We start from the raw sequence: 24,215 nt of genomic DNA on the forward strand, positions 1-24,215 counted from the left end.
CGTGGTGGCACATGCCTGTAATCCCAGCTACTAGGGAGGCTGAGGCAGGAGAATCGTTGGAACCTGGGAGGCGGAGGTTGCGGTGAGCCGAGATCACGCCGTTGCACTCCAGCCTGGGAAACAAGAATGAAACTCTGCCTCAAAAAAAAAAAAAAAAAAAAAAAAAAAAAACAAGAATTGACTATAATTGGGGCCAGGCACAGTGGCTCATGCCTGTAATCCCAGCACTTTGGGAGGCCGAAGCGGGCGGATCACCTGAGGTCAGGAGTTTGAGACCAGCCTGACCAAAATGGAGAAACCGCGTCTCTACTAAAAATACAAAAATTAGCCGGGCATGGTGGCACATGCCTGTAATCCCACTTACTCGGGAGGCTGAGGCGGGAGAATTGCGTGAACCCAGGAGGGGGAGGTTGTGCTGAGCCGAGATGGTGCCATTGCACTCCAGCCAGAAGAACAACAAGAGCTAAACTCCGCCTCAAAAAAAAAAAAAAAAAAAAAGGAAAGAAACGAAGAATTGACTATAATGCACAAAGCCACTTAGCAGAGCTTGGAGCATGGTAACTACTCAATAAATGCCAACTCCTGCAGCTGGCGGCTTCACTGACCCTGAGTGAGGAGAGGACTCCTCATTTAGTAAATAAATCATGATCTGCTATCAGAGATCGACCTGACAGTTAAGTCAAGACTTAAAGAATAATAAAAACTAGGGGAAAAAGACCCATCTGAAGTAAGAACAAAATAATTGGTGCTAATTAAGGTGGCTAATCCAGGTTGGAGACAGGGAGATGTAGCCAGCCTTAGGAAGGAAGGAAGGAAGGAGACGACGATAGGGGAAAACAAGGGAGCTGAGCAAGGTAAAGAAAAATAAGAATAATAAAGAACAGAGCAGGCCGGCGCGGTGGCTCACAGCTGTAATCCCGGCACTTTGGGAGGCCGAGGCGGGCGGATCACGCGGTCGGGAGTTTGAGACCAGCCTGGCCAACATAATGAAACTCCATCTGTACTAAAAATACAAAAATTAGCTGGGCGTTCTGGCGGGCGCCTGTAATCCCAGCTACCTGGGAGGCTGAGGCAGGAGAATCGCTTGAACCCGGGAGGCGGAGGTTGCAGTGAGCCGAGATCGCGCCACCGCACTCCAGCCAGGGCGACAGTGTGAGACTCCGTCTCAAACAAACAAACAAACAACAAAAAAGAGCAGAGCAAATGTTGAACTCTAAAAGAGAAGAAAAAGAAACCAGCAGAAGTGTTAGATAGGTAGGACCCAAGGAATACACATTGTTAAAAGAAGAAAAGAATTCCCAGGGGAACACCAGCTCCTGAGAGCCTCCGGAGGCGTGGAGGCGACCCGGTCCCCGAAACCTACGCGGCTGCAGGAGGCCCAGGAGCCCCAGGCGAACCTGTCCGCACAGCCCAGCGGCTCAGTTCACAGAACGCAGACGCCGTAGCCTGTCGCCCAAGCAACGGCCCCGCCCCGCCCACGGGAGGCGCCGGTGATTGGCCGCAGCCCCCATGGCCCCGCCCCCGCCACCCAGCCCCGCCCCGCGGCGCTCACCTGCGCGCTCCCGTTCGCGTCCCCGATCGGCAGCTCCACCGAGCGGGGAGGGTCACCCTATCGTGGCCGACCCCGGCGGGTGTCCCCGCGTTTTGCGTCCGGCTGCCCCATTGCAACTTCCGGCTTGCCGGGCCTTTTCGCGGCGCCCCACCTGTCCAGCCCGGGGCGCGGGGGCAATCGCCGTGAGGAGCAGGCGGGGCGAGGGCACCCCACCCTCGAGTCGGCTTCTGCCCGTGGGGAAACTGAGGCTGCCTGGTCTAGGGCCTCCACGGGGAAGCGCCGAGGCCTCCTCCATGACTGGGACCCGGGGGTCTTAATGAAGGGAGAGTCCAACCTCCCAGGCGAGTATTCCGATCCATGAGGCGCCAACCCCCGCCCAGGCGCCCGGGTCCAGCCTCCCCGGCCGAGGGTCGGCCTCACACTCCCCTGCTTCGGGTGTTTGGTTTTGTTTAAAAAATGGGACTATACTGCCAGGCGCGGTGGCTCACGCCTGTAATCCCAGCACTTTGGGAGGCCGAGACGGGCGGATCACCTGAGGTCTGGAGTTGGAGACCAGCCTGACCAACATGGAGAAACACCGTCTCTACTAAAAATACAAAATTAGCGGGGCGTGGTGGCACATGGCTGTAATCCCAGCTACTGAGCAGGCTGAGGCAGGAGAATCGCTTGAACCTGGGAGACGGAGGTTTCGGTGAGCCGAGGTCGTGCCATTGCACTCCAGCCTGGGCAACAATAGTGAAACTCCGTCTCAAAAAAAAAAAAAAAAAAAGGGACTATACTATATGTTGTACCTGGGTCTTGCCCCCTCTGTGTGGGTGACATATATCTTAGAGATTGTTCAAAATAAAAAACATAGAGAAAAGGAGAAAAATAGAAAAAAAATGCAGCGTTGCCTTGCTCCTTTTTTTTTTTTTTTTTAAACTAGGGCGCATTCTCTTGTATGGGTCTGTTACAATTTCCTTTACCAGGCTTCTACTCACCACCCACGTCTTGACACCCTTGCTTGCAGTAACAGGAACCACCCCAACAGCTACTACCATGGAGCCTTGGTGGCTTTCTAGTGAATGAACAGACATCTGAGCTTGCAAGTAGGGCGGGAAGGGAGGCTATCCTCATGCTCCCGCAGGAGTGTCCTCAGCCCCAGGCTCCTGGACTAAACCTGGCTCACAGATCTCAGCCTGGGCAGCCTGCCTCTCATGGTTGGGAAAAACAGCCTATTCCCGCCTTGAACAAACCCCAGGAGGACGGGAAGAGCATCTCTAGGGAACAACACCAGGTGCTTCTTTTGTTTTGTTTTATTTTATTCTGTTTTGTTTTGTTTTTTGTTTTCGAGACGGAGTCTTACTCTGTCGCCCGTGCTGGAGTGTAGTGCCCGATATCGGCTCACTGCAGCCTCCGCCTCCCGGGTTCATGCGATTCTCCTGCCTCAGCCTCTCGAGTAGCTGGGACTACAGGCACGTGCCACCACACCCAGATAATTTTTGTATTTTTAGAAGAGATGGGATTTCACCATGTTGGCCAGGATGGTCTCGATCTCCTGACCTGGTGATCTGGCTGCCTTGGCCTCCCAAAATGCTGGGATTACAAGCATGAGCCACCACGTCCGGCCTGTTTGTTTTGAGACAGGCTGAAGTGCAGTGGCATGACCACAGCTCATGGCAGCCTCCACCTCCCAGGCTCAGGTGATCCTTCTGCCTAAGCCCACCAGTAGCTAGGACTACAGGCAAATGCCAACATGCCTGCTAATTTTTGTATCAGTAGAGACGGGTATTTGTTTGTTTGTTTGTTTTGAGACAGAGTCTCACTCTGTCACCCAGGCTGGAGAGCAGTGGTGTGAGCTTGGCCTACTGCAACCTCTGCCTCCTGGTTTCAAGTGATTCTCGAGCCTTGGCCTCCCCAGTAGCTGGAACTACTTCCACATTTCCATCTCATTCTTTTAAAAATTGTGTTTTTGTGGCCGGGCGCGGTGGCTCATGCCTGTAATCCCAGCACTTTGGGAGGCCAAGGCAGGCAAATCATCTGAGTTCGGGAGTTTGAAAACAGCCTGACCAACATGGAGAAACCCCATCTCTACTAAAAAAAAAAATACAAAATTAGCCAGGCGTCGTGGCGCATGCCTGTAATCCCAGCTACTCGGGAGGATGAGGCAGGAGAATCGCTTGAACCCGGGAGGCAGAGGTTTCAGTGAGCGAAGATCATGCCATTGCACTCCAGCCTGGGCAACAAGAGTGAAACTCCATCTCTAAATAAATAAAATTCTGTTTTTGTGAATGCTTTATACTGTTTTTTTGTTTTTTTTGTTTTTTTTTTTTTTTAAAGAAATCAATTAAGAATGAGAACCAGGGCTCCTTAGATAAACGGCCAGTTCTAGGACCCTGGTAAGAAATGTGAGAGATGAGCCTGGAGGATCTAGTAGTGCCAGGAAGGACAGGAATGCTAAACAAAACAAAACAAAGTTAATGATGGAGCATGTTTTCATTTATTTATTTTTATTTATTTATTTTATTCTTCTTATTATTATTTTGAAACGGAGTCTCACCCTGTCACCAAGCTGGAGTGCAGTAGTGCAATATCAGCTCACTGCAACTTCTGCCTCCCAGGTTCAAGTGATTCTACTGCCTCAGCCCCCTAAGTAGCTGGGATTACAGGCACGCACCACCACGCCCAGCTAATTTTTATATTTTTAGTAGAGATGGGGTTTCACCAGGTTGGCCAGGCTGGTCTTGAACTCCTGACCTCAGGTGATCCACCCGCCTCGGCCTCCCAAACTGCTGGGATTACAGGCGTGAGCCACCGCGCCCAGCCACCCAGCTAATTCTTCAAAAATTTTTGTAGTGACGAGGTCTCACTATGTTGCCCAGGCTGATGTCAAAGCCCCGGGCTCACACGATTTTTCCGCCTCTCAAAGTGCTGGGATTACAGGTGTGGGCCACTGTACCCAGCCCTACTTCCTTGTTAATGGTGTATTTCTAAGTAATAGCAGAATTGCCCAAATGAGCATCCTACAAGCAGTTGGCACTGTGGAAACTCTATTATGTCTCAGGGGTGCCCAGTGCCCCGGCTTTCCCTGCAGTACACGATTCTGCACTTGCAAAGGGGAATGCCCCAAACAGGGAACTCTTTGCAAGTCTTGCTGGAATCAGTTATATGTAAATACTAGAAACGGATGTATTGCCACTCTTTAAACAATCACCTTGAAGATTGCTACTGGCAATAGGGCTTTCAGAGAGAATCACAAAGCAGAAAGTTCAAGGTCCTTTGAGAAGGAACTGACATGGAAATATTTTATGTTGTGTGTTTGTTTTTTCTGTTTAGAAACAGAGTCTTGATATGTTGCTCAGTCTGGCCTCCAACTCCTGGGCTCAAGTGAGCCAATGGCTTAGCCTCCCACGGAGCTGGGACTACAGATGGGAGTTATTCAGAATCATATGCTTTGGCACCACCTTGCAGTAAGAAAACTAAGGTGCTTAACCAGTTAGAAGGGCCTCACTCCTTATAGGGGTCTCAGAGCAGGGCCAAGACAGTCCTGAACAAGCCATGCTGGGACCACCCCCGGGACAAACGGTGGATGTAGGTTCGACACCCTCTCTTTTTTTGTGGCTTGTACAGGGACCAAAATACTTTCCTAGCGCTGTTCAGTCTTTGCAGCTGGAACATGGTTCTGTGTGTGTGTGTGTCTGTGTGTGTGTGTGTGTGTGTGTGTGTGTGTGTGTTTGAGACAGGGTCTGGCTCTGTCATCCAGACTGGAGTGCAGTGGTGGGATCATGGCTCACTGCAGCCTCAACCACCTGTGCTCAAGTGATCCCCCTGACTCAGACTCCTGAGTAGCTGGGACTACAGGCACACACCAGCATGTCCAGCTAATTTTGAAATTTTTTGTAGAGACGGGATCTCACTATGTTGCCCAGGCTGGTCTCAAACTCCTAGGCTCAAGCGATCTTTCCACCTCAGCCTCCCAAAGTGCTGCAATTAGAGGTGTAAGCCACTGCACTGGCTTGGACTGTGGTTCTAAGTCCTCAGCCTCCCAAAATGCTGCGATTAGAGGTGTAAGCCACTGCACTGGCTTGGACTGTGGTTCTAAGTGCTCACCCTCCCAAATCCCAAATCAGCAAAAATTCTGCTGACTGGGAGTGACCTACCTTCTGGGCAGGACTTTTTTTTTTTTTTTTTTTTTGTGACGGAGTCTCGCTGTGTCACCAGGCTGGAGTGCAGTGGTGCGATCTCAGCTCACTGTAATCTCTGCCTCCTGAGTTCAAACAATTCTCCTGCCTCAGCCTCCCAAGTAGCTGGGACTATAGGCGCCCGCCACCATGCCCAGCTAATTTTTGTATTTTTAGTAGAGACGGGGATTTCACCATGTTGGCCACGCTGGTCTTGAACTCCTGGCCTCAGGTCATCCGCCTGCCTTGGCCTCTCAAAGTGCTGGGATTACAAGAGTGATCCACGGTGCCTGACCTTGCCGGGCCTTTAAAATCATAAATTTGCTGCAAACCAAGCTGCCCCGGCTCCATTTTCTCCCTTCCCCTGTGTCCCTCGGGGCTCCTTCCTCACTTCCCATCTCCCCTTCTTCCCTGCAGAGGTTTTAGCCTCCTAATCATTGCAGGAAGCAGCTGTGTTCTCCAGGGGAAAGGCGAGGTCCTAAGGCACCCCAGTGCCCTGCACTCCGCCTATTGTTATTCTTCCTCCGCCCTCCAGCAGCCACAATAGTCTTTCCCCGCAGGAAACACCACAACTCTGAGGTCCCAGAACCGCCTCGAAGCCACAAAAGGCTATTGAGTGCTTTAAATGGGGCGAGTCGGAGCTCAGATGTGCTCTCGCTGTAAAATGCACACTGGATTTTGAAGACTTTTATGAGAAAAAAGAATGAGCAGCATGTCATTAACAATTTTCTGGGCCGGGCGCGGTGGCTCACGCTTGTAATCCCAGCACTTTGGGAGGGCGAGGCGGGCGGATCACGAGGTCAGGAGATCGAGATCACGGTGAAACTCCGTCTCTACTAAAAATACAAAAAAAAAATTAGCCGGGCGTGGTGGCGGGCGCCTGTAGTCCCAGCTACTCGGAGAGGCTGAGGCAGGAGAATGGGGTGAACCCGGGAGGCGGAGCTTGCAGTGAGCCGAGATTGCGCCACTGCACTCCAGCCTGGGCGACAGAGCGAGACTCCGTCTCAAAAACAAACAAACAAAAAAACAATTTTCTGTATTTGTTGAAATAATATTTTGGATATAAAGAGTTAACTAAATCGTATTATTAAGATTAATCGCTGGCCGGGCGCGGTGGCTCACGCCTGTAATCCCGGCACTTTGGGAGGCCGAGGCGGGCGGTTCAAGTGAGGTTGGGAGTTCGCGACCAGCCTGACCAACATGGAGAAACCCCTTCTCTACTAAAAATACAAAATTAGCCGGGTGTGGTAGTGCATGCCTGTAATTCCAGCTACTCGGGAGGCTGAGGCAGGAGAATTGTTTGAACCCAGGAGGTGGAGGTTGTGGTGAGCCGAGATCGGACCATTGCACTGCAGCCTGGGCAACAAGAGAGAAACTCGGTCTAAAAAAAAAAAAAAAAAATTAATCGCATCTGTTGCCTTTTACCTCTTTAATTGTGGCTACCAGAATATTTAAAATTGCGGCTGTGGGTGGCACCACACTTCTCTTGGAGGACACTACTCCAAAAGTTCCCGGTCCCACTCCGCACAGTTCACCCCAACCCTGTAGGGGCCACGCTCTCTTTAGCGCCCCCTAGCGTCAGGTACGGATTCATACACGTTTATTATCTTGAAGGTCTCAGTGCTTTTGCAAACCTTCTCTTCTACAATCCTCTCCTGCAATACATCTGGGAGGTGGGATCATCGTTCACGCATTACAGAGAAGGCAGTGACGGTTTTCAAATGAAAAGTGACTTGGCCAAGGACACATGCAGCTGGGCTGTGGAGGGCCTAGTCTGTCTCCTTTTTCCGTCCCTCGTTTATTTCCAGAGGTGTTCCTACACCTGAAAAGCGCCACTCCACCTGCACACCCTGGCAGACAACCGGATTCGATCCCTGGCAGCCCGAACGCCAACAAACACCCAGCGTCTTTCTGAAGCGACCATAAGCCATTCGAGGAAACACGCACGGGGTCCTGCTTGTCCTGACCTTGTCCCCAGTGCCCAGGGCAGCTCTTCATGGAGGCCAGTCCCTGAGGCTCCCTCGGTGGCCTCAGACCTCGGAGTACACACATGCAGTCCTTACCTCCCAAAGATAAACCTAACCTCCCACTCTGTTCTTCACCCACTTCAGACTGCTGTCCCATATATGGTCACCAGAGACGTATGAGAACCACTGGAGATAGCCCCAAACTGAAAACTGCCCACTGGCTACCCATAGCAGAATGAATAACTGATGTAATGCGGAAAATCATTCAGCAACGAGAGGGAAAGAATGCTCGATGGCATGGAGTCCCAGCTGTAGCCCCAGCTCCTTGGCAGACCGAGGTGGGAGGATCACTTGAACCCAGGAGTTTGAGTCCAGCCTGGGAGATATAGTAAGACCTTGTCTCTAATAAAATAAAATAAGTGGAATTGAGAGAATTACAATTTTAAAAGAAACAAAAATTTTTAGTAGAGATGGGGTTTCACCGTGTTGTCCAGGCTAGTCTTGAACTCCTGACCTCAGGTGATTAAAGAGGCTGAGTGCGGTGGCTCATGCCTGTAATCCCAGCACTTTGGGAGGCCAAGGCAGGTGGATTACCTGAGTTCAGGAGTTCAAGACTAGCCTGGCCAAAATGGTGAAACCCCATCTCTACAAAAAATACAAAAAAAAAAAAATGAACCGGGCATGATGAGAGAGGCTCCACGCCTCTCGCTTCCGAGACTGTAGTGGCTGCCTGGTCCCGCCAAGGCCACACCCGGTCCGGCGCTACAGCACCCCGCCCCGCCCCGGACACGCCGCCTCAGTCCCTACAGAACCTCGCCCCGCCCCTTGGCCTTCAGGCCCACTTCCCTGGGGGCGGGGTTTTCTGGCCCCGCCCCTGGACAAACTATGGAGTGGGAGGAGCCCGCGACTGGGAGAGCGAGGCGCGGGACGCGGGGAATGCAGAGCAGAACAAGGAGAAAGACCGTCGTACGAAGGGAGCACTAGACAACTGAAATAGGAACAGGATGAGCTCAAGTGTTAAGTGCAGGAAAACAAAGACCCGTCAGATGAGCCAGTCAGGCAGGTCCTGGCCCCAACGGACCGAGGGGTCTAGGCCAGGGGAACGGCCAACACCTGAGAGGTGGTCCTGCCTCCCCGGGGGCTCTGAACGCTCAGGAAGGCACCAGCTGCAGCCAAGGGCACAACCCAAGAAGGCACCTTAAGCACAGGGATGGAATTTGTTTAGGCCCAAACACTGTTGGTGAAGTCACTTCCCTCCCGGGGAGCCCTTGCTTCGTCATCGGTAAAGTTGGGACAAAAGCCACCTGTCAGGACTCGGGAGGACTTTAGGTGACCATGTAGATGGAGCAGCCTCTCCCCCTTCACATCCTCCTGTTCCATTTTTTCCTAGCACCGTCGCTGCTCCTTTGCACTAGAATGTAAGCCCCTGAGAGCAGGGCCTCATTCCTTCAGTTTCTCTCTGTGTCCTTAGCCCCTGCTTTGTAACAGTGCCTGGCACACAGGAGGCCATTGCAAAGAGTAGTCACGTGAATGAAAAGCCTAGCAAAGAAGCCAGCACACTGTGGGCATTTAAAAATGGCAGCTCTTAGCCCAAAAGAAAGACGGGCAGACCTGCAAGGGGCACCAGGCCAGTCTTGATTTGGGAGGTGGTTACACTCTCACACATGCTGGGATTGAAATCTGGATTTCTCACTTTGTCTTCATGTCACTGGCCCCGCCCTCTTCCCATCCCGCTCCCAAACTGGGAGCTTAAGGGTTAACTCTAGGAAGCCCCTCATCACCTGGATGGGATGGGACTGGGGCAAGGAACTTCCTGTTCCATTTTCCCAGAGCCCTTCTCCAGGCTGGCGGAGGCTGGCTTTGGCCCTGGAGTCCTCAGAGAACCCCCCAGCATCTCTGCCTGTGTAGCGGGGACTCCGAGTGGTGAGTTGGAGGGAGGCCGGGGTGCAGCCTGCCAGGACGGGTGGTAGGAGCTCACAGCAGCTTGGAGAGAGCACGGGAGGCTCCAGGCCTTGGTGCTGGGGTGGGGGCTGGAAGAGACTTGGGGGGATGTAGAGGGTCTGCTGGGGAGCCTCGTGCCAGCCAGCTTGGTGGACCTGTCGATATGGGGGCGTTGGGGATGAGGGAGATCGCAGAACTTCCTGTGACATTGAAGAAGGCTGGCTTCACGTGCTCCCAGGTGGACTGATGGGCCTTGTCCACTCAGCCCAGCACGCGGAGGGAAGCCGACCAACAAACAACAAATCAGGCCGCTGCCAACTGTGTCCAGGAGAAAGGGAGTGTTCCCGGCCGAGGACCTCACCTTTGCCCCCTTCCCCAACTCTGGGCTCTCATGTGACCTGGGTGGGTCTCGCGGCAGCACCTCCACCCCGGGCTCCAAATTAAGCTGGTCAAATTTTGGATGGTGGCTGCAGAGCCTCCGCCTGCCTCCCTTCCGAGCCCACCCCCAACAGAGGAGCATATTAACAGAGCTTTTGTCCTGGAGATCTGGGGGGAGGGAGAGATTCTCTGAAGCCAACTTGTCTCGAATTCCACCTCTTTGAAACCTTTTGGAGAGATCTCACCTGGAGATTCCGGCCTCCCTGTGTGGCTCGCCCTGAGGGCTGAAATTTGGAATCCTCATTTTTTTCTGTTTCATGCCGTGATATTTCGGCTAAGGCTAGGAAAATGGCACACAGCAGAATGGAGATCAGTTCCTTTTCTGTTTCAGAGCTTTGGCACTGTGTTCTAGACCTATGTTCTCAGCCTAAAGCAAATCTTGGCTCCACCTGGTGTGACCCTGAGCACATCACCAAGTGCAAAGCTTGGTCTTTGCACTTGGCAAAGGGAGAAATGATTGTTTAGTGCATGGGCTGGACCGTGATGAAATGAGCCTAATCGCCAGACACTCAGTACCTGCCCGCTGCTCCTGCAGGGCAGTGGATGAGCAGTGATTGGTTTTCTTGTTATTTTGTGCATGCTACTAAAAACCAGTGAAACGCAATCCCATTTTCTCCCCCCTCCCCCACGCTTTTCTTTTTTTTCTTTTTTATTTCTTTTTTTTTTTTTTTTTTTTGAGACAGGGTCTTCGCTTTTTATCCAGGCTGGTGTGCAGTAGCGTGAACACGGCTCACTGCAGCTTTGACCTCCCGGGTTCAAGCAATCCTTCTGCCTCGGCCACCCAAAATGCTGGGATTATAGGCATGAGCCACCGCATCCGGCCATACAACACGATTTTTCTGATCATTTATCACAGACCTTTTCTGCCCTAGAAGTTGTTACATGCTTTCCTTCGAGATGGCCAGAATCATTGCCATTTCCTAATTTCTGCTAACAGACATTGAAGTAACTTCAAGTGCTGGATGAACACTCATTGAACTAGACACAGCTCCTACTCCCAGGCCAGGCAGAGAAATACACTCATCTGTAATTGAGGCACTACATCGCCCTAGTGGGCAGAGACAGGGTGGGGGGATGGGGGCTGCCCGGAGTGGATGCCAGAGGGCAGGAAAGCGTAGTTCTGGCTCGGGGGTGGTTACACTCTCACACATGCAAGGGTTGAAATCTGGATTTCTCACTTTGTCTTCGTTTATCTGGCCCCACCCTGTCCCCATCCAGCTCCCAAAATGGGAGCTTAAGGGTTAACGCTAGGAAGCCCCTAAACACCTGGATGGGATGGGACTGGGTCCTTCCCCAGGTGGCTGAGGTTGGGAGATGCAGGGGAGCCAGGGTGGGGGTGAGGGGCTTGGAAGATACTGTGTGTTGGGGGGAGGTTGCGAGAGATGGGTCATGTTCTAGAATCACCTCCCCCTCCTCAGCGGCTAAGCTTAAAATCCCCCATTCTGTACCCCGCCTGAGAGGGAGGTTCAGAGAACCCTCAGGCTTATATTAAGGGGGTACACCGGACTGTCCAAGGCTCTCAACTAGGCCATCATTACCAGGGAGAGGCTACCTAAGGCTGGGTGGTTACCTGTTTTTTTTTTTTTTGAGACAGCGTCTCATTCTGTTGCCCAGGTTGGAGTGTAGTGGCGCAATCTCAGCTCACTGCAATCACTGCCTCCCGGGTTCAAGCGATTCTCTTGCCTCAGTCTCACGAGCAGCTGGGACCACAGAAGCATGCCACCCTGCCTGGATTTTTTTTTTTTTTTTTTTTTTTTGAGACAGAGTCTCGCTCTGTCACCCGGGCTGGAGTGCAGTGGTGGCACGATCTTGGCTCACTGCAACCTCCGCCTCCCAGGTGCAAGCAATTCTCCTCTCTCAGCCTCCTGAGTAGCTGGGACTACAGGCGCATGCCACCACGTCCGGCTAATTTTTGTAATTTAATAGAGACAAGGGTTTCACCATATTGGTCAGGCTGGTTTCGAACTCCTGACCTCAGGTGATCCACCCACCTCGGCCACCCACAGTGCTGGGATTACAGGCATGAGCCACTGCATCCAGCCACTGGGTTACCTTTTTGCTGAACCTTAGTGTCCTCGGCTGTAGAATGAATGGGTCAGTGATGGGCCCAACAGAACTATGAGTCACTGTTTGCTGCGGTGCCTGGTGTTGTAATCAGCAGCAGTGAGAACAGTAACAGCTTGTGCTCATGGATGCCTACTGTGTGCCAGCCACTACGTGCTGGACAGTGCCCTGTGCCATTCAGGTGGGTGGAGTGGTGCGTCAGGCTTTCTTCACATCCCCCTACCTGGGGTGCCAACTGGGAGTGGAGGGTGGGAGGCTCTAGGAGAGGTTCACTTTTAGCCCTGAGGCTGGAGAACAGGAAGAGCAGAAAGAGGGCAGGAGCCTGGGTTTCCATGTTTATAAAATGACCTCTGCCTGAAATAAAATGTAAAAGAGCGTCAGAGATCTAACCAAAATATGAGCCTGCTCTGCTCAGAAAAGCTTAAATCATCCAGCCTCAATTAGTTGAGCAGGGCTAAACTGAGTCCCCTGTGGGTGGGGCCGAAATTTCGGAGGTTCCCCATGGGTAGCACTGGGCTACCAGACCAGGAAGGAGAAGACCCACAGCTCTAGATCGGGAGGAGGTTGGGGGAGGTTGTCAGTGCCCCCTGGTGGCTGTAGATGACTTATTTTATATTTTTTATTTTTTGAGACGGGCTGGCACTGTCGCCTAGGCTGGAGTGCAATGTTGCAGTCACAGCTCACTGCACTGCAGCCTCAACCTCCTGGGATCAAGCAGTCTTCCCACCTCAGCCTCCCAAGTAGCTAGGACCACAGGTATACACAACCATGACTGGCTAAATTTTTTTTTTTTTTTTGAGATGGAATCTGGCTCTGTCGCCCAGGCTGGAGTGCAGTGGCGCGATCTTGGCTTACTGCAAGCTCTACCTCCCGGTTTTATGCCATTCTCCTGCCTCAGCCTCCTGAGTAGCTGGGACCACAGGCACCCGCCACTGCGCCCGGCTGATTTTTTGTATTTTTAGTAGAGACGGAGTTTCACCGTGTTAACCAGGATGGTCTCGATCTCCTGACCTCGTGATCCACCCTCGGCCTCTCAAAGTGCTGGGATTACAGGCTTGAGCCACTGCGCCCGGCAACTGGCTAAATTTTTATTTATTTATTTATTTTTTTGAGACGGAGTCTCGCTGTCGCCCAGGCTGGAGTGCGTGGCATGATCTCTGCTCACTGCAAGCTCCGCCTCCTCGGTTCACGCCACTCTCCTGCCTCAGCCTCCCGAGTAGCTGGGACTACAGGTGTCCGCCACCACCCGTGGCTAATTTTTTGTATTTTTAGTAGAGACGGGGCTTCACAATGTTAGCCACGATGGTCTCGATCTCCTGACCTTGTGATCTGCCTGCGTTGGCCTCCCAAAGTGCTGGGATTACAGGTGTGAGCCACCACACCCTGCCCTACATTTTTTATTTTTTAGAGACGGGGGTCTTGCCATGTTGCCCAGGGCTGGTCTTGAACTCCTGAGGCTCAAGTGATCCTCCTGCCTCAGCCTCCCAAAGTGCTGGGATAACAGGCGTGAGCCCAGCCCCTCTAACCTTTTATTTGGAAAATTCGAAAACATCCAGAGAACTTGAAAGAGCAGTGAAATGAACATTCATATATGTATCTCATCGCCAGTCCATAAATGTGGCTGAGCCTTCAGGCCCCTTCTCCAAACTCTTCAGCATCTTCCAAGAACGCAGCCATTTCCTATATATTACAAGACTAGACTTTCATCTCAGAAATGGGTAGTCATACTATTATCATCTAGTATCCCTACCATACTCACAGTTTTCCGGCTGGCCCCAGGATGTCTTTTAAAGCCTTTAAGAAAAATGAATGAGGATCCAATCTAGGTTCACCCACTTGGTTGTGAGTCCTCTTTGGGCTCCTGTCCAACAGCGCCTCCTACAGGCACTTACTTTTTATGACACTGAGTAACTCAGGCCAATTTATTTGAGAGATGGTCTGACTTGTTCCATGTTCCCTGCAAGGCCCTAAACATTGGAAGTTGGATCTAAAGGCCACAATTAGGTCGGGCGGGGTGGTTCACGCCTGTAATCCCAGTACTTTTGGAGACCGAAGCGGGCGGATCACCTGAGGTCAAGATTTCGAGACCAGCCTGGCCAACATGGTGAAATCCTGTCTCTACTAAAAATACAAAATTAGCTGGGTATGGTGGCGCTTGCCTGTAATCCCAGCTACTCCAGAAGCTGAGGGACGAGAATCACTAGAACCCGGGAGGCGGAGGTTGCAGTGAGCCGAGATCTTGCCGCTGCACTCCAGCCTGGGCAACAAGAGTGGAACTCCACCTCACATAAATAAATAAATAAAGGCCGGTTGGATTGAGATTAGGCATTTTTGGGCTAGGCACAGTGGCTCACGCCTGTAATGCCAGCACTTTGAGAGGCTGAGCCAGGTGGATCACTTGAGCCCAGGAGTTTGAGACCAGCCTGGGCAACATAATGAGGCCTCGTCTCTACAAAAAAGAAATAAAATTAACCCAGCATGGTGATATGCACCTGTAGTCCCAGCTACTCGAGAGGCTGAGGCAGGAGTATCACTTGAGCCCAGGAGATCAAGGCTGCAGTGAGTCGTGATTGTGCCACTGCACTGCAGCCTGCGTGACAAAGTGAGACCCTGTCTCAAAAAAATAAATTACTTAATTAAATTGAAAATTTAAAAAACAGGCTTGGTGCAGTGGTTTACGCCTTAATCCCACACTTTGGGAGACTGAGGCAGGCTGATCATTTGAGGTCAGGAGTTCAAGACCAGCCCAGCCAACATGGCGAAACTCTTGTGTCTACTAAAAATGCAAAAATTAGCTGGGCGTGGTGCCACAGGCCTGTAATCCCAGCTACTGTAAACCCAGGCTGTGGAACGAGAATCGCTTGAACCTGGGAGGTGGAGGCTGCAGAGAGCTGAGATCATGCCACTGCACTCCAGTCTGGGTGATATAGCAAGACTCCATCTCAAAAAAAAAAAAAAAAAGCTTTAAAAAATAAACTTTTTTGGCCAGGATCCATCTTGATGGTGCCATGTGCTTCCGGTGGCTACATCAGGAAGAAGGGAAGGGCAGAGTGTTTCTCTTTTAGGGATGGTCACTTTAACCACTTGGGAAAAGTGATGCAAATTTCTTTCTTTTTTTTTTCCTTTTTTTTTTGAGACAGAGTCTCCCTCTGTCACCCAGGCTGGAGTGCAGTGGTACGATCTCCGCTCACTGCAAGCTCCGCCTCCCGGGTTCACGTCATTCTCAGGCCTCAGCCTCCCCAGCAGCTGGGACTAAATTAGCCTGGCTAATTGTTTTGTATTTTTAGTAGAGATGGAGTTTCACCGTGTTAGCCAGGATGGTCTCAATATCCTGACCTCGTGATCCACCTGCCTCGGCCTCCCAAAGTGCTGGGATTACAGGCGTGAGCCACCGCGCCCGGCCAAGTGATGTAAATCTCTAAATGCTTTAAGGAGGGATGATAATACAGAACTGTCGGTTTTCTCTGGCCTTTGCTTTGTTGGTAACCCTGAGACCGGGGGCTGTCCTGCCCTCATGAGCCCTTACCCAGTGAGAAAAGCAATTCCTCTGTGTTTGCGTATTGGATGTCTTTTAACATGGATGACCCAGGTCTAGCGCCAGCTTCCTTGCAGCAGATCCTAACCCAGAGTGTTCACCTTTGCAGGTGTGGGAAGAGAGGAGAGAGACCCAAGAGCGGGGCCGGCGGTAGGGCGGCATCCCCACAGTGAAGGATGCTTGAAGAATCAGTCCCAGCTGCCCTGGAGCAGGAGCAGCTGGGGGAAGTCAAGCTGGAGGAGGAGGAGGCTGTCAGCCCAGAGGATCCCAGGCGGCCAGAGTCCAGGCTGAGGCCCGAGGTGGCTCACCAGCTGTTCAGATGCTTCCAGTATCAGGAGGACATGGGGCCACGGGCGTCCCTGAGCCGGCTCCGGGAGCTCTGCGGCCACTGGCTGCGGCCGGCTCTGCACACCAAGAAGCAGATCCTGGAGCTGCTGGTGCTGGAGCAGTTCCTGAGTGTGCTGCCTCCACACCTCCTGGGCCGCCTGCAGGGGCAGCCACTCAGGGATGGGGAGGAGGTGGTGCTGCTGCTGGAGGGCCTCCACCGGGAGCCCAGCCACGCGGGGCCGCTGGTGAGGGGGTCGGGCACTGGGCTGAGCAGCATGTGGACGATGGGGACTTGATCCCCCCAGTGAGGAATCTCTGGAAACTCCACTTTCCCCCACCTGACCATTCCTTCTTCACCTCCTAACTCCTCCCCTGGCTGACTCTCACCTCGTTTTTGTCTCATGTCCCCTCAGAGTCAGGACACAGGTTGCCACCCCGGGAGTCACTTAACTTGAATGTGTTTTGAACAGGATTTTAGTTGTAATGCTGGCAAGAGTTGTCCCCGTGCAGACGTCACCTTGGAGGAAAAGGGGTGTGCTTCCCAGGTCCCCAGCCACAGCCCCAAGAAGGAATTGCCTGCAGAAGAACCTTCAGTGCTGGGCCCATCGGATGAGCCTCCCCCACCCCAGCCAAGGCCTGCTAAGCCTGCTCAGCTGGGACAGTGGAGATTTCCCCCAAGTTCAAAGCAGCCGCTGAGCCCGGGGCCCCAGAAGACATTCCAGGCCCTGCAAGAAAGCAGTGAGGAGCTTGTGCCCTAGAATGCCAAGGACTGGGTGTTGGGGAGGGGCCTGGATGTCTGGGGTGGAGTGAGAAGTGGGGCCTCCCCAAGTGACCAGGACAGGACAGCGCCAAGGTGTCTTCACAGGGCCCGGAAGATGCGGTGCATGTCCTTGCAGCCACATGGCAGGCAGGGCTGCCTTCTAACAGTGCTTCCTCCCCTCTTCTCCAATGCCATCAGGTCCCCAGGGCCCCTCACCATGGCCAGAGGAGAGTTCCCGAGATCAGGAGCTGGCGGCTGTGCTGGTGAGCTGGGCCGCACCCCAGGGTGTCCTGAAGCCCCAGGAACTTCTCTACCACTGTAGTTTTAGCAAATCCATACCTTCCCTGATTCAGTCCTGGGAAGCATTTCATTCCCCACAGGTTCCTGAGGCATGCTCATCACTCACGAGGGTTTCTGCTCTTGATACAGGAGTCCCTGACCTTTGAGGATGTGCCAGAGAATAAGGCGTGGCCTGCACACCCCCTGGGTAAGCAACCCTTCCCTGGAGAAGTGACCACTGATGCCTCTTTCTTTTCTTGTCTTTTTTTAAGAGATGTAGTCTCGCTATGTTGCCCAGGCTGGTCTCAACTCCTGGGCTCAAGTGATCCTCCCACCTCAGCCTCCCAAAGTACTAGGATTACAGGCATGAGCCACCGTGACCGGCCAACACCTCTTTCTTTGCCTGAAGCTCCAGACCCTACCTGACTTTTTGGCCTTTTTGTTTTTTGAAACAGGATGTCACTCGCCCAGACTGTGGCACAATCATGGCTCACTGCAGCCGGGACCTCCTGGGCTCAGGTAATCCTCCCACCTCAGCCTCCCGAGTAGCTGGGACTGTAGGTGTGTGCCACCACGCCCAGCTAACTTTTTGTAGAGAGGTCAAATAAAGGGGCACCCTTGTTTGACCTCCACCCTCTCTACCCACCTACCAGGTTTTTTTGTTTGTTTGTTTGTTTTGAGACAGAGTCTCACTGTGTTGCCTAGGCTGGAGTGCAGTGGCACCATCTCGGCTCACTGCAACCTCCGCCTCCCAGGTTCAAGCGATTCTCCTGCCTCAGCCTCCCGAGTAGCTGGGACCACAGGCACGCGCCACTACACCCAGCTAATTTTTGTTTTTTTTTGTAGAGACGGGGCTTCACCATGTTGGCCAGGGTGGTCTCGAACTCACTCCTGACTTCAAGTGATCCACCTGCCTCGGCCTCCCAAAGTGCTGAAATTACGGGCGTGAACCACTGTGCCCGGCCTTTTACCTACGAGCTTTGCAGGATCATGGGTTTCTTTCCACTTCCAGGCCAATAAGGTTCTGGTGATTGATAGGGGCCCTGGGAATAGGCCTGACCATCACTGTTTTCTCTTGTTTCCCAGGATTCGGAAGCAGAACCCCAGACAAGGAGGAATTTAAACAAGAAGAGCCCAAAGGGGCTGCCTGGCCCACTCCCATCTTAGCAGAGTCCCAGGCAGGTAGTGCTGGGGCTCCGGGAGAGCCTTGCGCCCAGACGCTCGGACGGGGCGCTGCGGCGAGCGGCCCTGGGGAAGATGGGTCCCTTCTTGGCGGCAGTGAAATTTTGGAGGTCAGAGTGGCTGAGGGCGTCCCCGAGCCCAATCCGGAGTTGCAGTTCATCTGCGCGGACTGCGGGGTGAGCTTCCCGCAGCTGTCTCGCCTGAAGGCGCACCAGCTGCGCTCGCACCCGGCCGGGCGCTCCTTCCTGTGCCTTTGCTGCGGGAAGAGCTTCGGCCGCAGCTCCATTCTCAAGCTGCACATGCGCACTCACACGGACGAGCGGCCGCACGCCTGCCACCTGTGCGGCCACCGCTTCCGCCAAAGCTCGCACCTGAGCAAGCACCTGCTGACCCACTCCTCCGAGCCCGCCTTCCTGTGCGCAGAGTGCGGCCGCGGCTTCCAGCGCCGCGCCAGCCTTGTGCAGCACCTGCTGGCGCATGCCCAGGACCAGAAGCCGCCCTGCGCTCCTGAGAGTAAGGCCGAAGCGCCGCCACTGACCGATGTCCTGTGCTCCCACTGCGGCCAGAGCTTCCAGCGCCGCTCCAGCCTCAAGCGCCACCTGCGGATCCACGCCAGGGACAAGGACCACCGGTCCTCCGAAGGCTCCAGCAGCCGCCGCCGGGACTCCGACCGGAGGCCCTTCGTGTGCAGCGACTGCGGCAAGGCCTTCCGGCGCAGCGAGCACCTGGTGGCCCACCGGAGGGTGCACACGGGCGAGCGGCCCTTCTCCTGCCAGGCTTGCGGCCGCAGCTTCACGCAGAGCTCGCAGCTGGTCAGCCACCAACGGGTGCACACGGGCGAGAAGCCCTACGCCTGTCCGCAGTGTGGGAAGCGCTTCGTGCGCCGGGCCAGCCTTGCCCGCCACCTGCTGACCCACGGTGGCCCTCGGCCCCACCACTGCACCCAGTGCGGGAAGAGTTTCGGCCAGACCCAGGATCTGGCCCGCCACCAGCGCAGCCACACGGGCGAAAAGCCCTGCCGCTGCAGCGAGTGCGGCGAAGGCTTCAGCCAGAGCGCCCACCTGGCGCGCCACCAGCGCATCCACACAGGGGAGAAGCCCCACGCCTGCGACACCTGCGGCCACCGTTTCCGCAATAGTTCCAACCTGGCCCGCCATCGCCGCAGCCACACGGGCGAGCGGCCCTACAGCTGTCCGACGTGCGGTCGCAGCTTCCGGCGCAACGCGCATCTGCGGCGGCACCTGGCTACCCATGCGGAGCCCGGGCAGGAGCAGGCCGAGCCCCCGCAGGAGTGCGTGGAGTGCGGCAAGAGCTTCAGCCGCAGCTGCAATCTGCTGCGACACCTGCTAGTGCACACGGGCGCCAGGCCCTACTCCTGCACGCAATGTGGCCGCAGCTTCAGCCGCAACTCCCACCTGCTGCGCCACCTGCGCACCCACGCCCGCGAGACGCTGTACTAGCTTGGCCCGCCTTCCGCCAGCCGCGCCCTGCGCAACCCACCCGGGATCCTCCACGGCGGAGGCCTGCAGGAATGTCCCTTCCCACCACACCCCACTTCCCTCTCCTTCCACTTTCACGGCTGTCCTTCCCTGCCCGAGGCATTGCTTTCTGGCCTCAGCAATGTAATTAAAACGCCTGAAGTAAAATGGCCTTCTCCAAAATGGCCCCTCTTTATTTCTTTACAAGCCCACCAAAATTCGAACTGTCAACTTTCCCTCTGGGCCACAGGGACACAGCTGCACCTCTGGAGCCGGATGCCTGGGAGCAGGTAGGGGGAGAGTGTCGCCACCCAGAGTGGGGGAGAAGGGGGAGACGTCAGCCTTCACAGCCAGCTGTGGGGAGAGCCAAGGAATCTGACCCTGGAATGTTTTCTCCTCTGCAGTCTACCCTTGATCTGTGCTCTGCAGTAAGTACTCACTAGTCACGTAAGACTCCTTAAGTTGTCTGGGCATGGTGCCCATGCTCCCAGCACTTTGAGAGGCCGAGGCGGGTGGATCACCTGAGGTCAGGAGTTCAAGACCAGCCTGACCAACATGGTGAAACCTCTGTCTCTACAAAAAATACAAAAATTAGCCAGGCGTGGTGGTGTCTGCCTGTAGCCCCAGCATCCTGGGAGACTGAGACAGGAGAATTGCTTGAACATGGGAGGCAGAGGTTGCAGTGAGCCTAGATCATGCCATTGCACTCCAGCCTGAGCAACAGAGCGAGACCAAGTCACCAGATGTTGCAGGAGAAGTTCCTCTCGTGGAAGACCCCATGGAAATGTCCGGAAAGGACATTTCAAGGAGGAGGGATCAGTCAACTGAGAGATGCAGGGTGAGGAGTTGGGAGAGGCCACATTTGAAGCACGGGAAGCCCTCCTGATGTATTGAGTGCCTACTGTGTGCCAGGGAAGGTGCTGGGTTATTGAGGGGAATAAGGGGAAAGCGGCCTGGGAAGGACGTGGGAGGGGCGGCCCAGGCAGAGGGAGTAGCAGGAAGCCGGGCCTGGGGAAGGGAGGAGCCCCAGATGCAGCTGGACAGCATCTGTCCAGGAGGCGGACACAAAAGCTCCCAATTACTGGGGCCTGACACGTCAGCCCTGGGCTCGTGTGCAACGGGAGAGCTGCAGCGGGCTGAGGCAGGGAGGGATTTCTTTTCTAGTAATGAAATCACTTCAGCTTTGGCTACTGCATGGAAATGGCTTGAGAGAGGCAAGGCCAGGGACACCAGCTAGGAGGTGGGACTGCTGTCCAGGCTGGGGGTGACAGAGCCCCTGGGGACCACAGCACAGCAGGAGGGATTTCTAGGTAAGAGGAAGCCAAGGGGGACATGAGGGGTGAGTAGAGGGGGACACAGGGTCACTGGAGAGGTTGGGGAAATGGTAGAAAGAACTTGAGCGGCCGGGCGCAGTGGCTCACATCTGTAATCCCAGCACTTTGGGAGGCTGAGGTGGGCGGATCACCTGAGGCCAGGAGCTCGAGACCAGCCTGGCCAACATGGAGAAACCCCATCTCTACTAAAAATACAAAATTAGCCAGGCGTGGTGACATATGCCTGTAATCCCAGCTACTTCGGAGGCTGAGGCAGGAGAATTGCTTGAACCCAGGAGGCGGAGATTGCGCCATTGCACTCCAGGCTAGGCAACAAGAGTGAAACTCTGTCTCAGAAAAACAAAACAAAACAAAACAAAAAACTTGAGCAGTGGCAGAGGGCAGATCCCAGCATGTGGCCCAGGGTAAGGAGAGGCGGGACCAGGGTCGGGCCATGGGTGGCCCTTCATAGCTGGGGTCTCAGGCCAGAGACAGTTCTTCCAGGATAAAGGGACATCAGAGGTTTCTGCAGGACGCAAAGGAGGAAAGCCTGTGGGGCTCTTTGAGGCTCTGCAGAGAGAACTCCGGATCCAGCTGCCTCCTTCCTCAGGAAGGCTGGGGACAGCAGGGCCCAGAGAGCCTGGTGACACTCTTCCTTCCCCCAGTCACCTACCTCAGCCCTGCGGGAGCTGCTGGGACAGGGGCTGACCGCCTCAGCCTCCTAAAGTGCTGGGATTACAGGCATGAGCCACTCAGGGTGACCAGGGCCACCAAAGGTGACTGTCAGGGTCGCTGTCCAGCTGTTTCCCCTGCTGGACTCTAGGCTGGCGCCAAGGAGTGCTTGCTCCGAAACTCAACAGTGCATCCAATGCTCTGAAAGGGCAGACCAGGGAGGGGCATACTGACCCCCAGCAATGTTCCTGGTCCCCAAGTCCCCCACACCCTCGGGCACACCCCAGTGTCCCTCCCAGTCTGCGGGCTCAGCCCTAGGAGAGCAGCTCAGGGAGCCTCCCCTGTGGGTGTTTGCTCCTCCCCAGGCTGTGGCCCATTTCCCCTTCCTCCTTCCTGCTCGGCCCAAAGGCGGGAGTCATGGAACCCCAGGATAGGACAGGACAGAACAGGACAGGGCCCCCAGCCCCATCTTTATCTCACCAGCTGCTGCTGGCTGCCAAGCCTCCCCTGAATGGGGGAGGGTGGTCTGTGTGAGTCAGTGGAGGCGGGAAGTGGAGGAAGACGGGAGCCTCTGCAGGGCCAGTTGAGCGTGGCCTCCGAAATGGTGAGAAGTGCCCTCCCAGCCATTTCTCCTGGCTGCCCCAGGCTCTGCAACTGCAGGGTGCTGAGGCCTCAGGCCCAGAGATTTGACCTCTGCCTTCTTGCCTCTCCCCTGAAACCAGGGCCTAGTGGGGAACTCCTGAGTCCCCTCTGCCCCAGCCCTGGGGCCCTTGATCTTGGGAGAAAACCAAGGAGATTTTGTGGCCCCAGCCCTGCCTAGGGGATGAGGACGGAAGAGGGAGTCATGACAAGAAAGATGCAGGGCCAAAGTCCCCTCAGGCCAGAGGCCCAGGGGTGGCGATCAGGGTGGGGTTCTGTGCTTCTGGCTCTGTAATCAAGGACACACCAGGCTGAAATCCTCTAGTCCTCAACCAACCCACCAGGGCATGGAGACCCATGCACATTAGCAGTAAGAAAGTCAGGGGCCTGGCCTTGCTCTTCCACATCTGGAACGTGGGTGGCTCCATCGGAGCCACAGTCTCTGCTGTCACTACTGGGCCCCCTGCCTCCCTGTGCCCGCATGTCAGAGAAGCCTGGAGACAAGGCACCTGATTCTATTTAAGCAACTTTTATTTTATTTTATTGTTTTCAGGGGAAAGTATGAATGCAGTCCCCCACTACCACAAATTATGCAGCCGAGTGTCCCACACTTGGGGAAATCACAGGTGTCAGCACATCCGGGGTGCAAGTGAGACGGTTTGGCTCTGTGTCCCACTCAAATCTCATCTGGAATTGTAATCCCTACATGTCAAGGGAAGGACCTGGTAGGAGGTGATTGGGTCATGGGGGCGGTTTCCACCATGCCGTTCTGGTGAAAGTGAGTGAGTTCTCACGAGATGTGATGTTTTTCTTGTTTTGTTTTGTTTTGTTTTGTTTTTTTGAGATGGAGTTTCGCTCTTGTTGCCCAAGCTAGAGAGCAATTGCGCAATCTCTGCTCACCACAGCCTCCACCTCCTGGGTTCAAGCGATTCCTGCCTCAGCCCCTCTAGTAGAGGGATTATGGGTGCACGCCACCACGCCCAGCTAATTTTTGTATTTTTAGTAGAGATGGGGTTTCATCATGTTGGCCAAGCTGGTCTCGAACTCCTGACCTCAGGTGATCCACCCACCTCTGCAGCGGGATAATTAAGGAATCAGAGAGACCGAGGGGTTAAGGTGGAATTATTTAATTATTTAGGTGCACCGACCCAGTGGGATTCACATCCAAAGGACTGAGGCTTGAACAAAGAGTCCGGTTACCTTTTAAGCATTTTGTGGGGTGGAGGGAGATTTGTGCTGGGGGAAGCATATTACAGAAGCGAGAAACAAAGATAGTTATTCAATCAAGACATGCATTACATTGTTTCTTACTTTTTAAGGAACAACATGTTTTATGACTTAAGATTATCTGTTTAGTGACCTTGCAGCTGCACAGCTAGAGAAACAGTCTTCACAATGCCTGGGAGAGGGAGAGATAAGGCTCACTAGCCACAGAAAAACAGGCAGTCAATTTTTAAAGGACTTTAGCTCTTTTTCTTCCTCAAGGGGAATTGGTTTTTTCTTACATACAACTGAGTTTTTGCTTACACATTTTAAAATTTCTTTTAATTCCTGTTCTACCTTGGCCTCCCAAAGTGCTGGGATTACAGGCATAAGCCACCACACCCAGCCTGAGATCTGATGTTTTAAAAGTGTTTGGCAGTTCCCTGCTTTCTCTCTCTCTCCCCTGCTGCCATGTAAGACGTGCCTTGCTTTCCCTTCGCCTTCCACCATGATTGTAAGTTTCCTGAGGCCTCCCCAGTTTTTTGGAACTGTGAGTCAATTAATCCTTTTTTCTTTATAAATTACCCAGTCTCAGGTATTCTTTACAGCAGTGTGAAAACGGACTAATACAGAAAATTGGTATCAGGCGTGGGACACTGCTATAAAGATAATCTGAAAATGTGGAAGCAACTTTGGAACTGGGTA

General features: G+C 53.9%; 2 protein-coding genes across 2 annotated transcripts in view; one reads left to right on the forward strand and one right to left on the reverse strand.

The window, feature by feature from the left end:
- Positions 1–1,426, reverse strand: part of ZNF205 (zinc finger protein 205) — a 13,866-nt gene extending 12,440 nt beyond the window's left edge. Inside the window, exon 1 of the mRNA XM_063616937.1 lies at positions 1,364–1,426. The gene's annotated coding sequence lies outside the window, so the exon portion shown is untranslated. The remainder of the gene's footprint in view (positions 1–1,363) is intronic.
- The window catches only part of ZSCAN10 (zinc finger and SCAN domain containing 10), a 27,150-nt gene extending 7,284 nt beyond the window's left edge, over positions 1–19,866 (forward strand). The window contains exons 2-6 of the mRNA XM_055241285.2: positions 15,767–16,229; positions 16,455–16,722; positions 16,943–17,007; positions 17,174–17,231; positions 18,110–19,866. Coding sequence (XP_055097260.2) covers positions 15,834–16,229; positions 16,455–16,722; positions 16,943–17,007; positions 17,174–17,231; positions 18,110–19,665 — 2,343 coding nt within the window. The 5' untranslated portion in view covers positions 15,767–15,833 and the 3' untranslated portion in view covers positions 19,666–19,866. The remainder of the gene's footprint in view (positions 1–15,766; positions 16,230–16,454; positions 16,723–16,942; positions 17,008–17,173; positions 17,232–18,109) is intronic.
- The last annotated feature ends 4,349 nt before the right edge of the window (positions 19,867–24,215 follow it).

The sequence above is a fragment of the Symphalangus syndactylus genome, chromosome 14 (genome assembly GCF_028878055.3).
Source record: "Symphalangus syndactylus isolate Jambi chromosome 14, NHGRI_mSymSyn1-v2.1_pri, whole genome shotgun sequence".
Lineage (NCBI taxonomy): Eukaryota > Metazoa > Chordata > Mammalia > Primates > Hylobatidae > Symphalangus > Symphalangus syndactylus.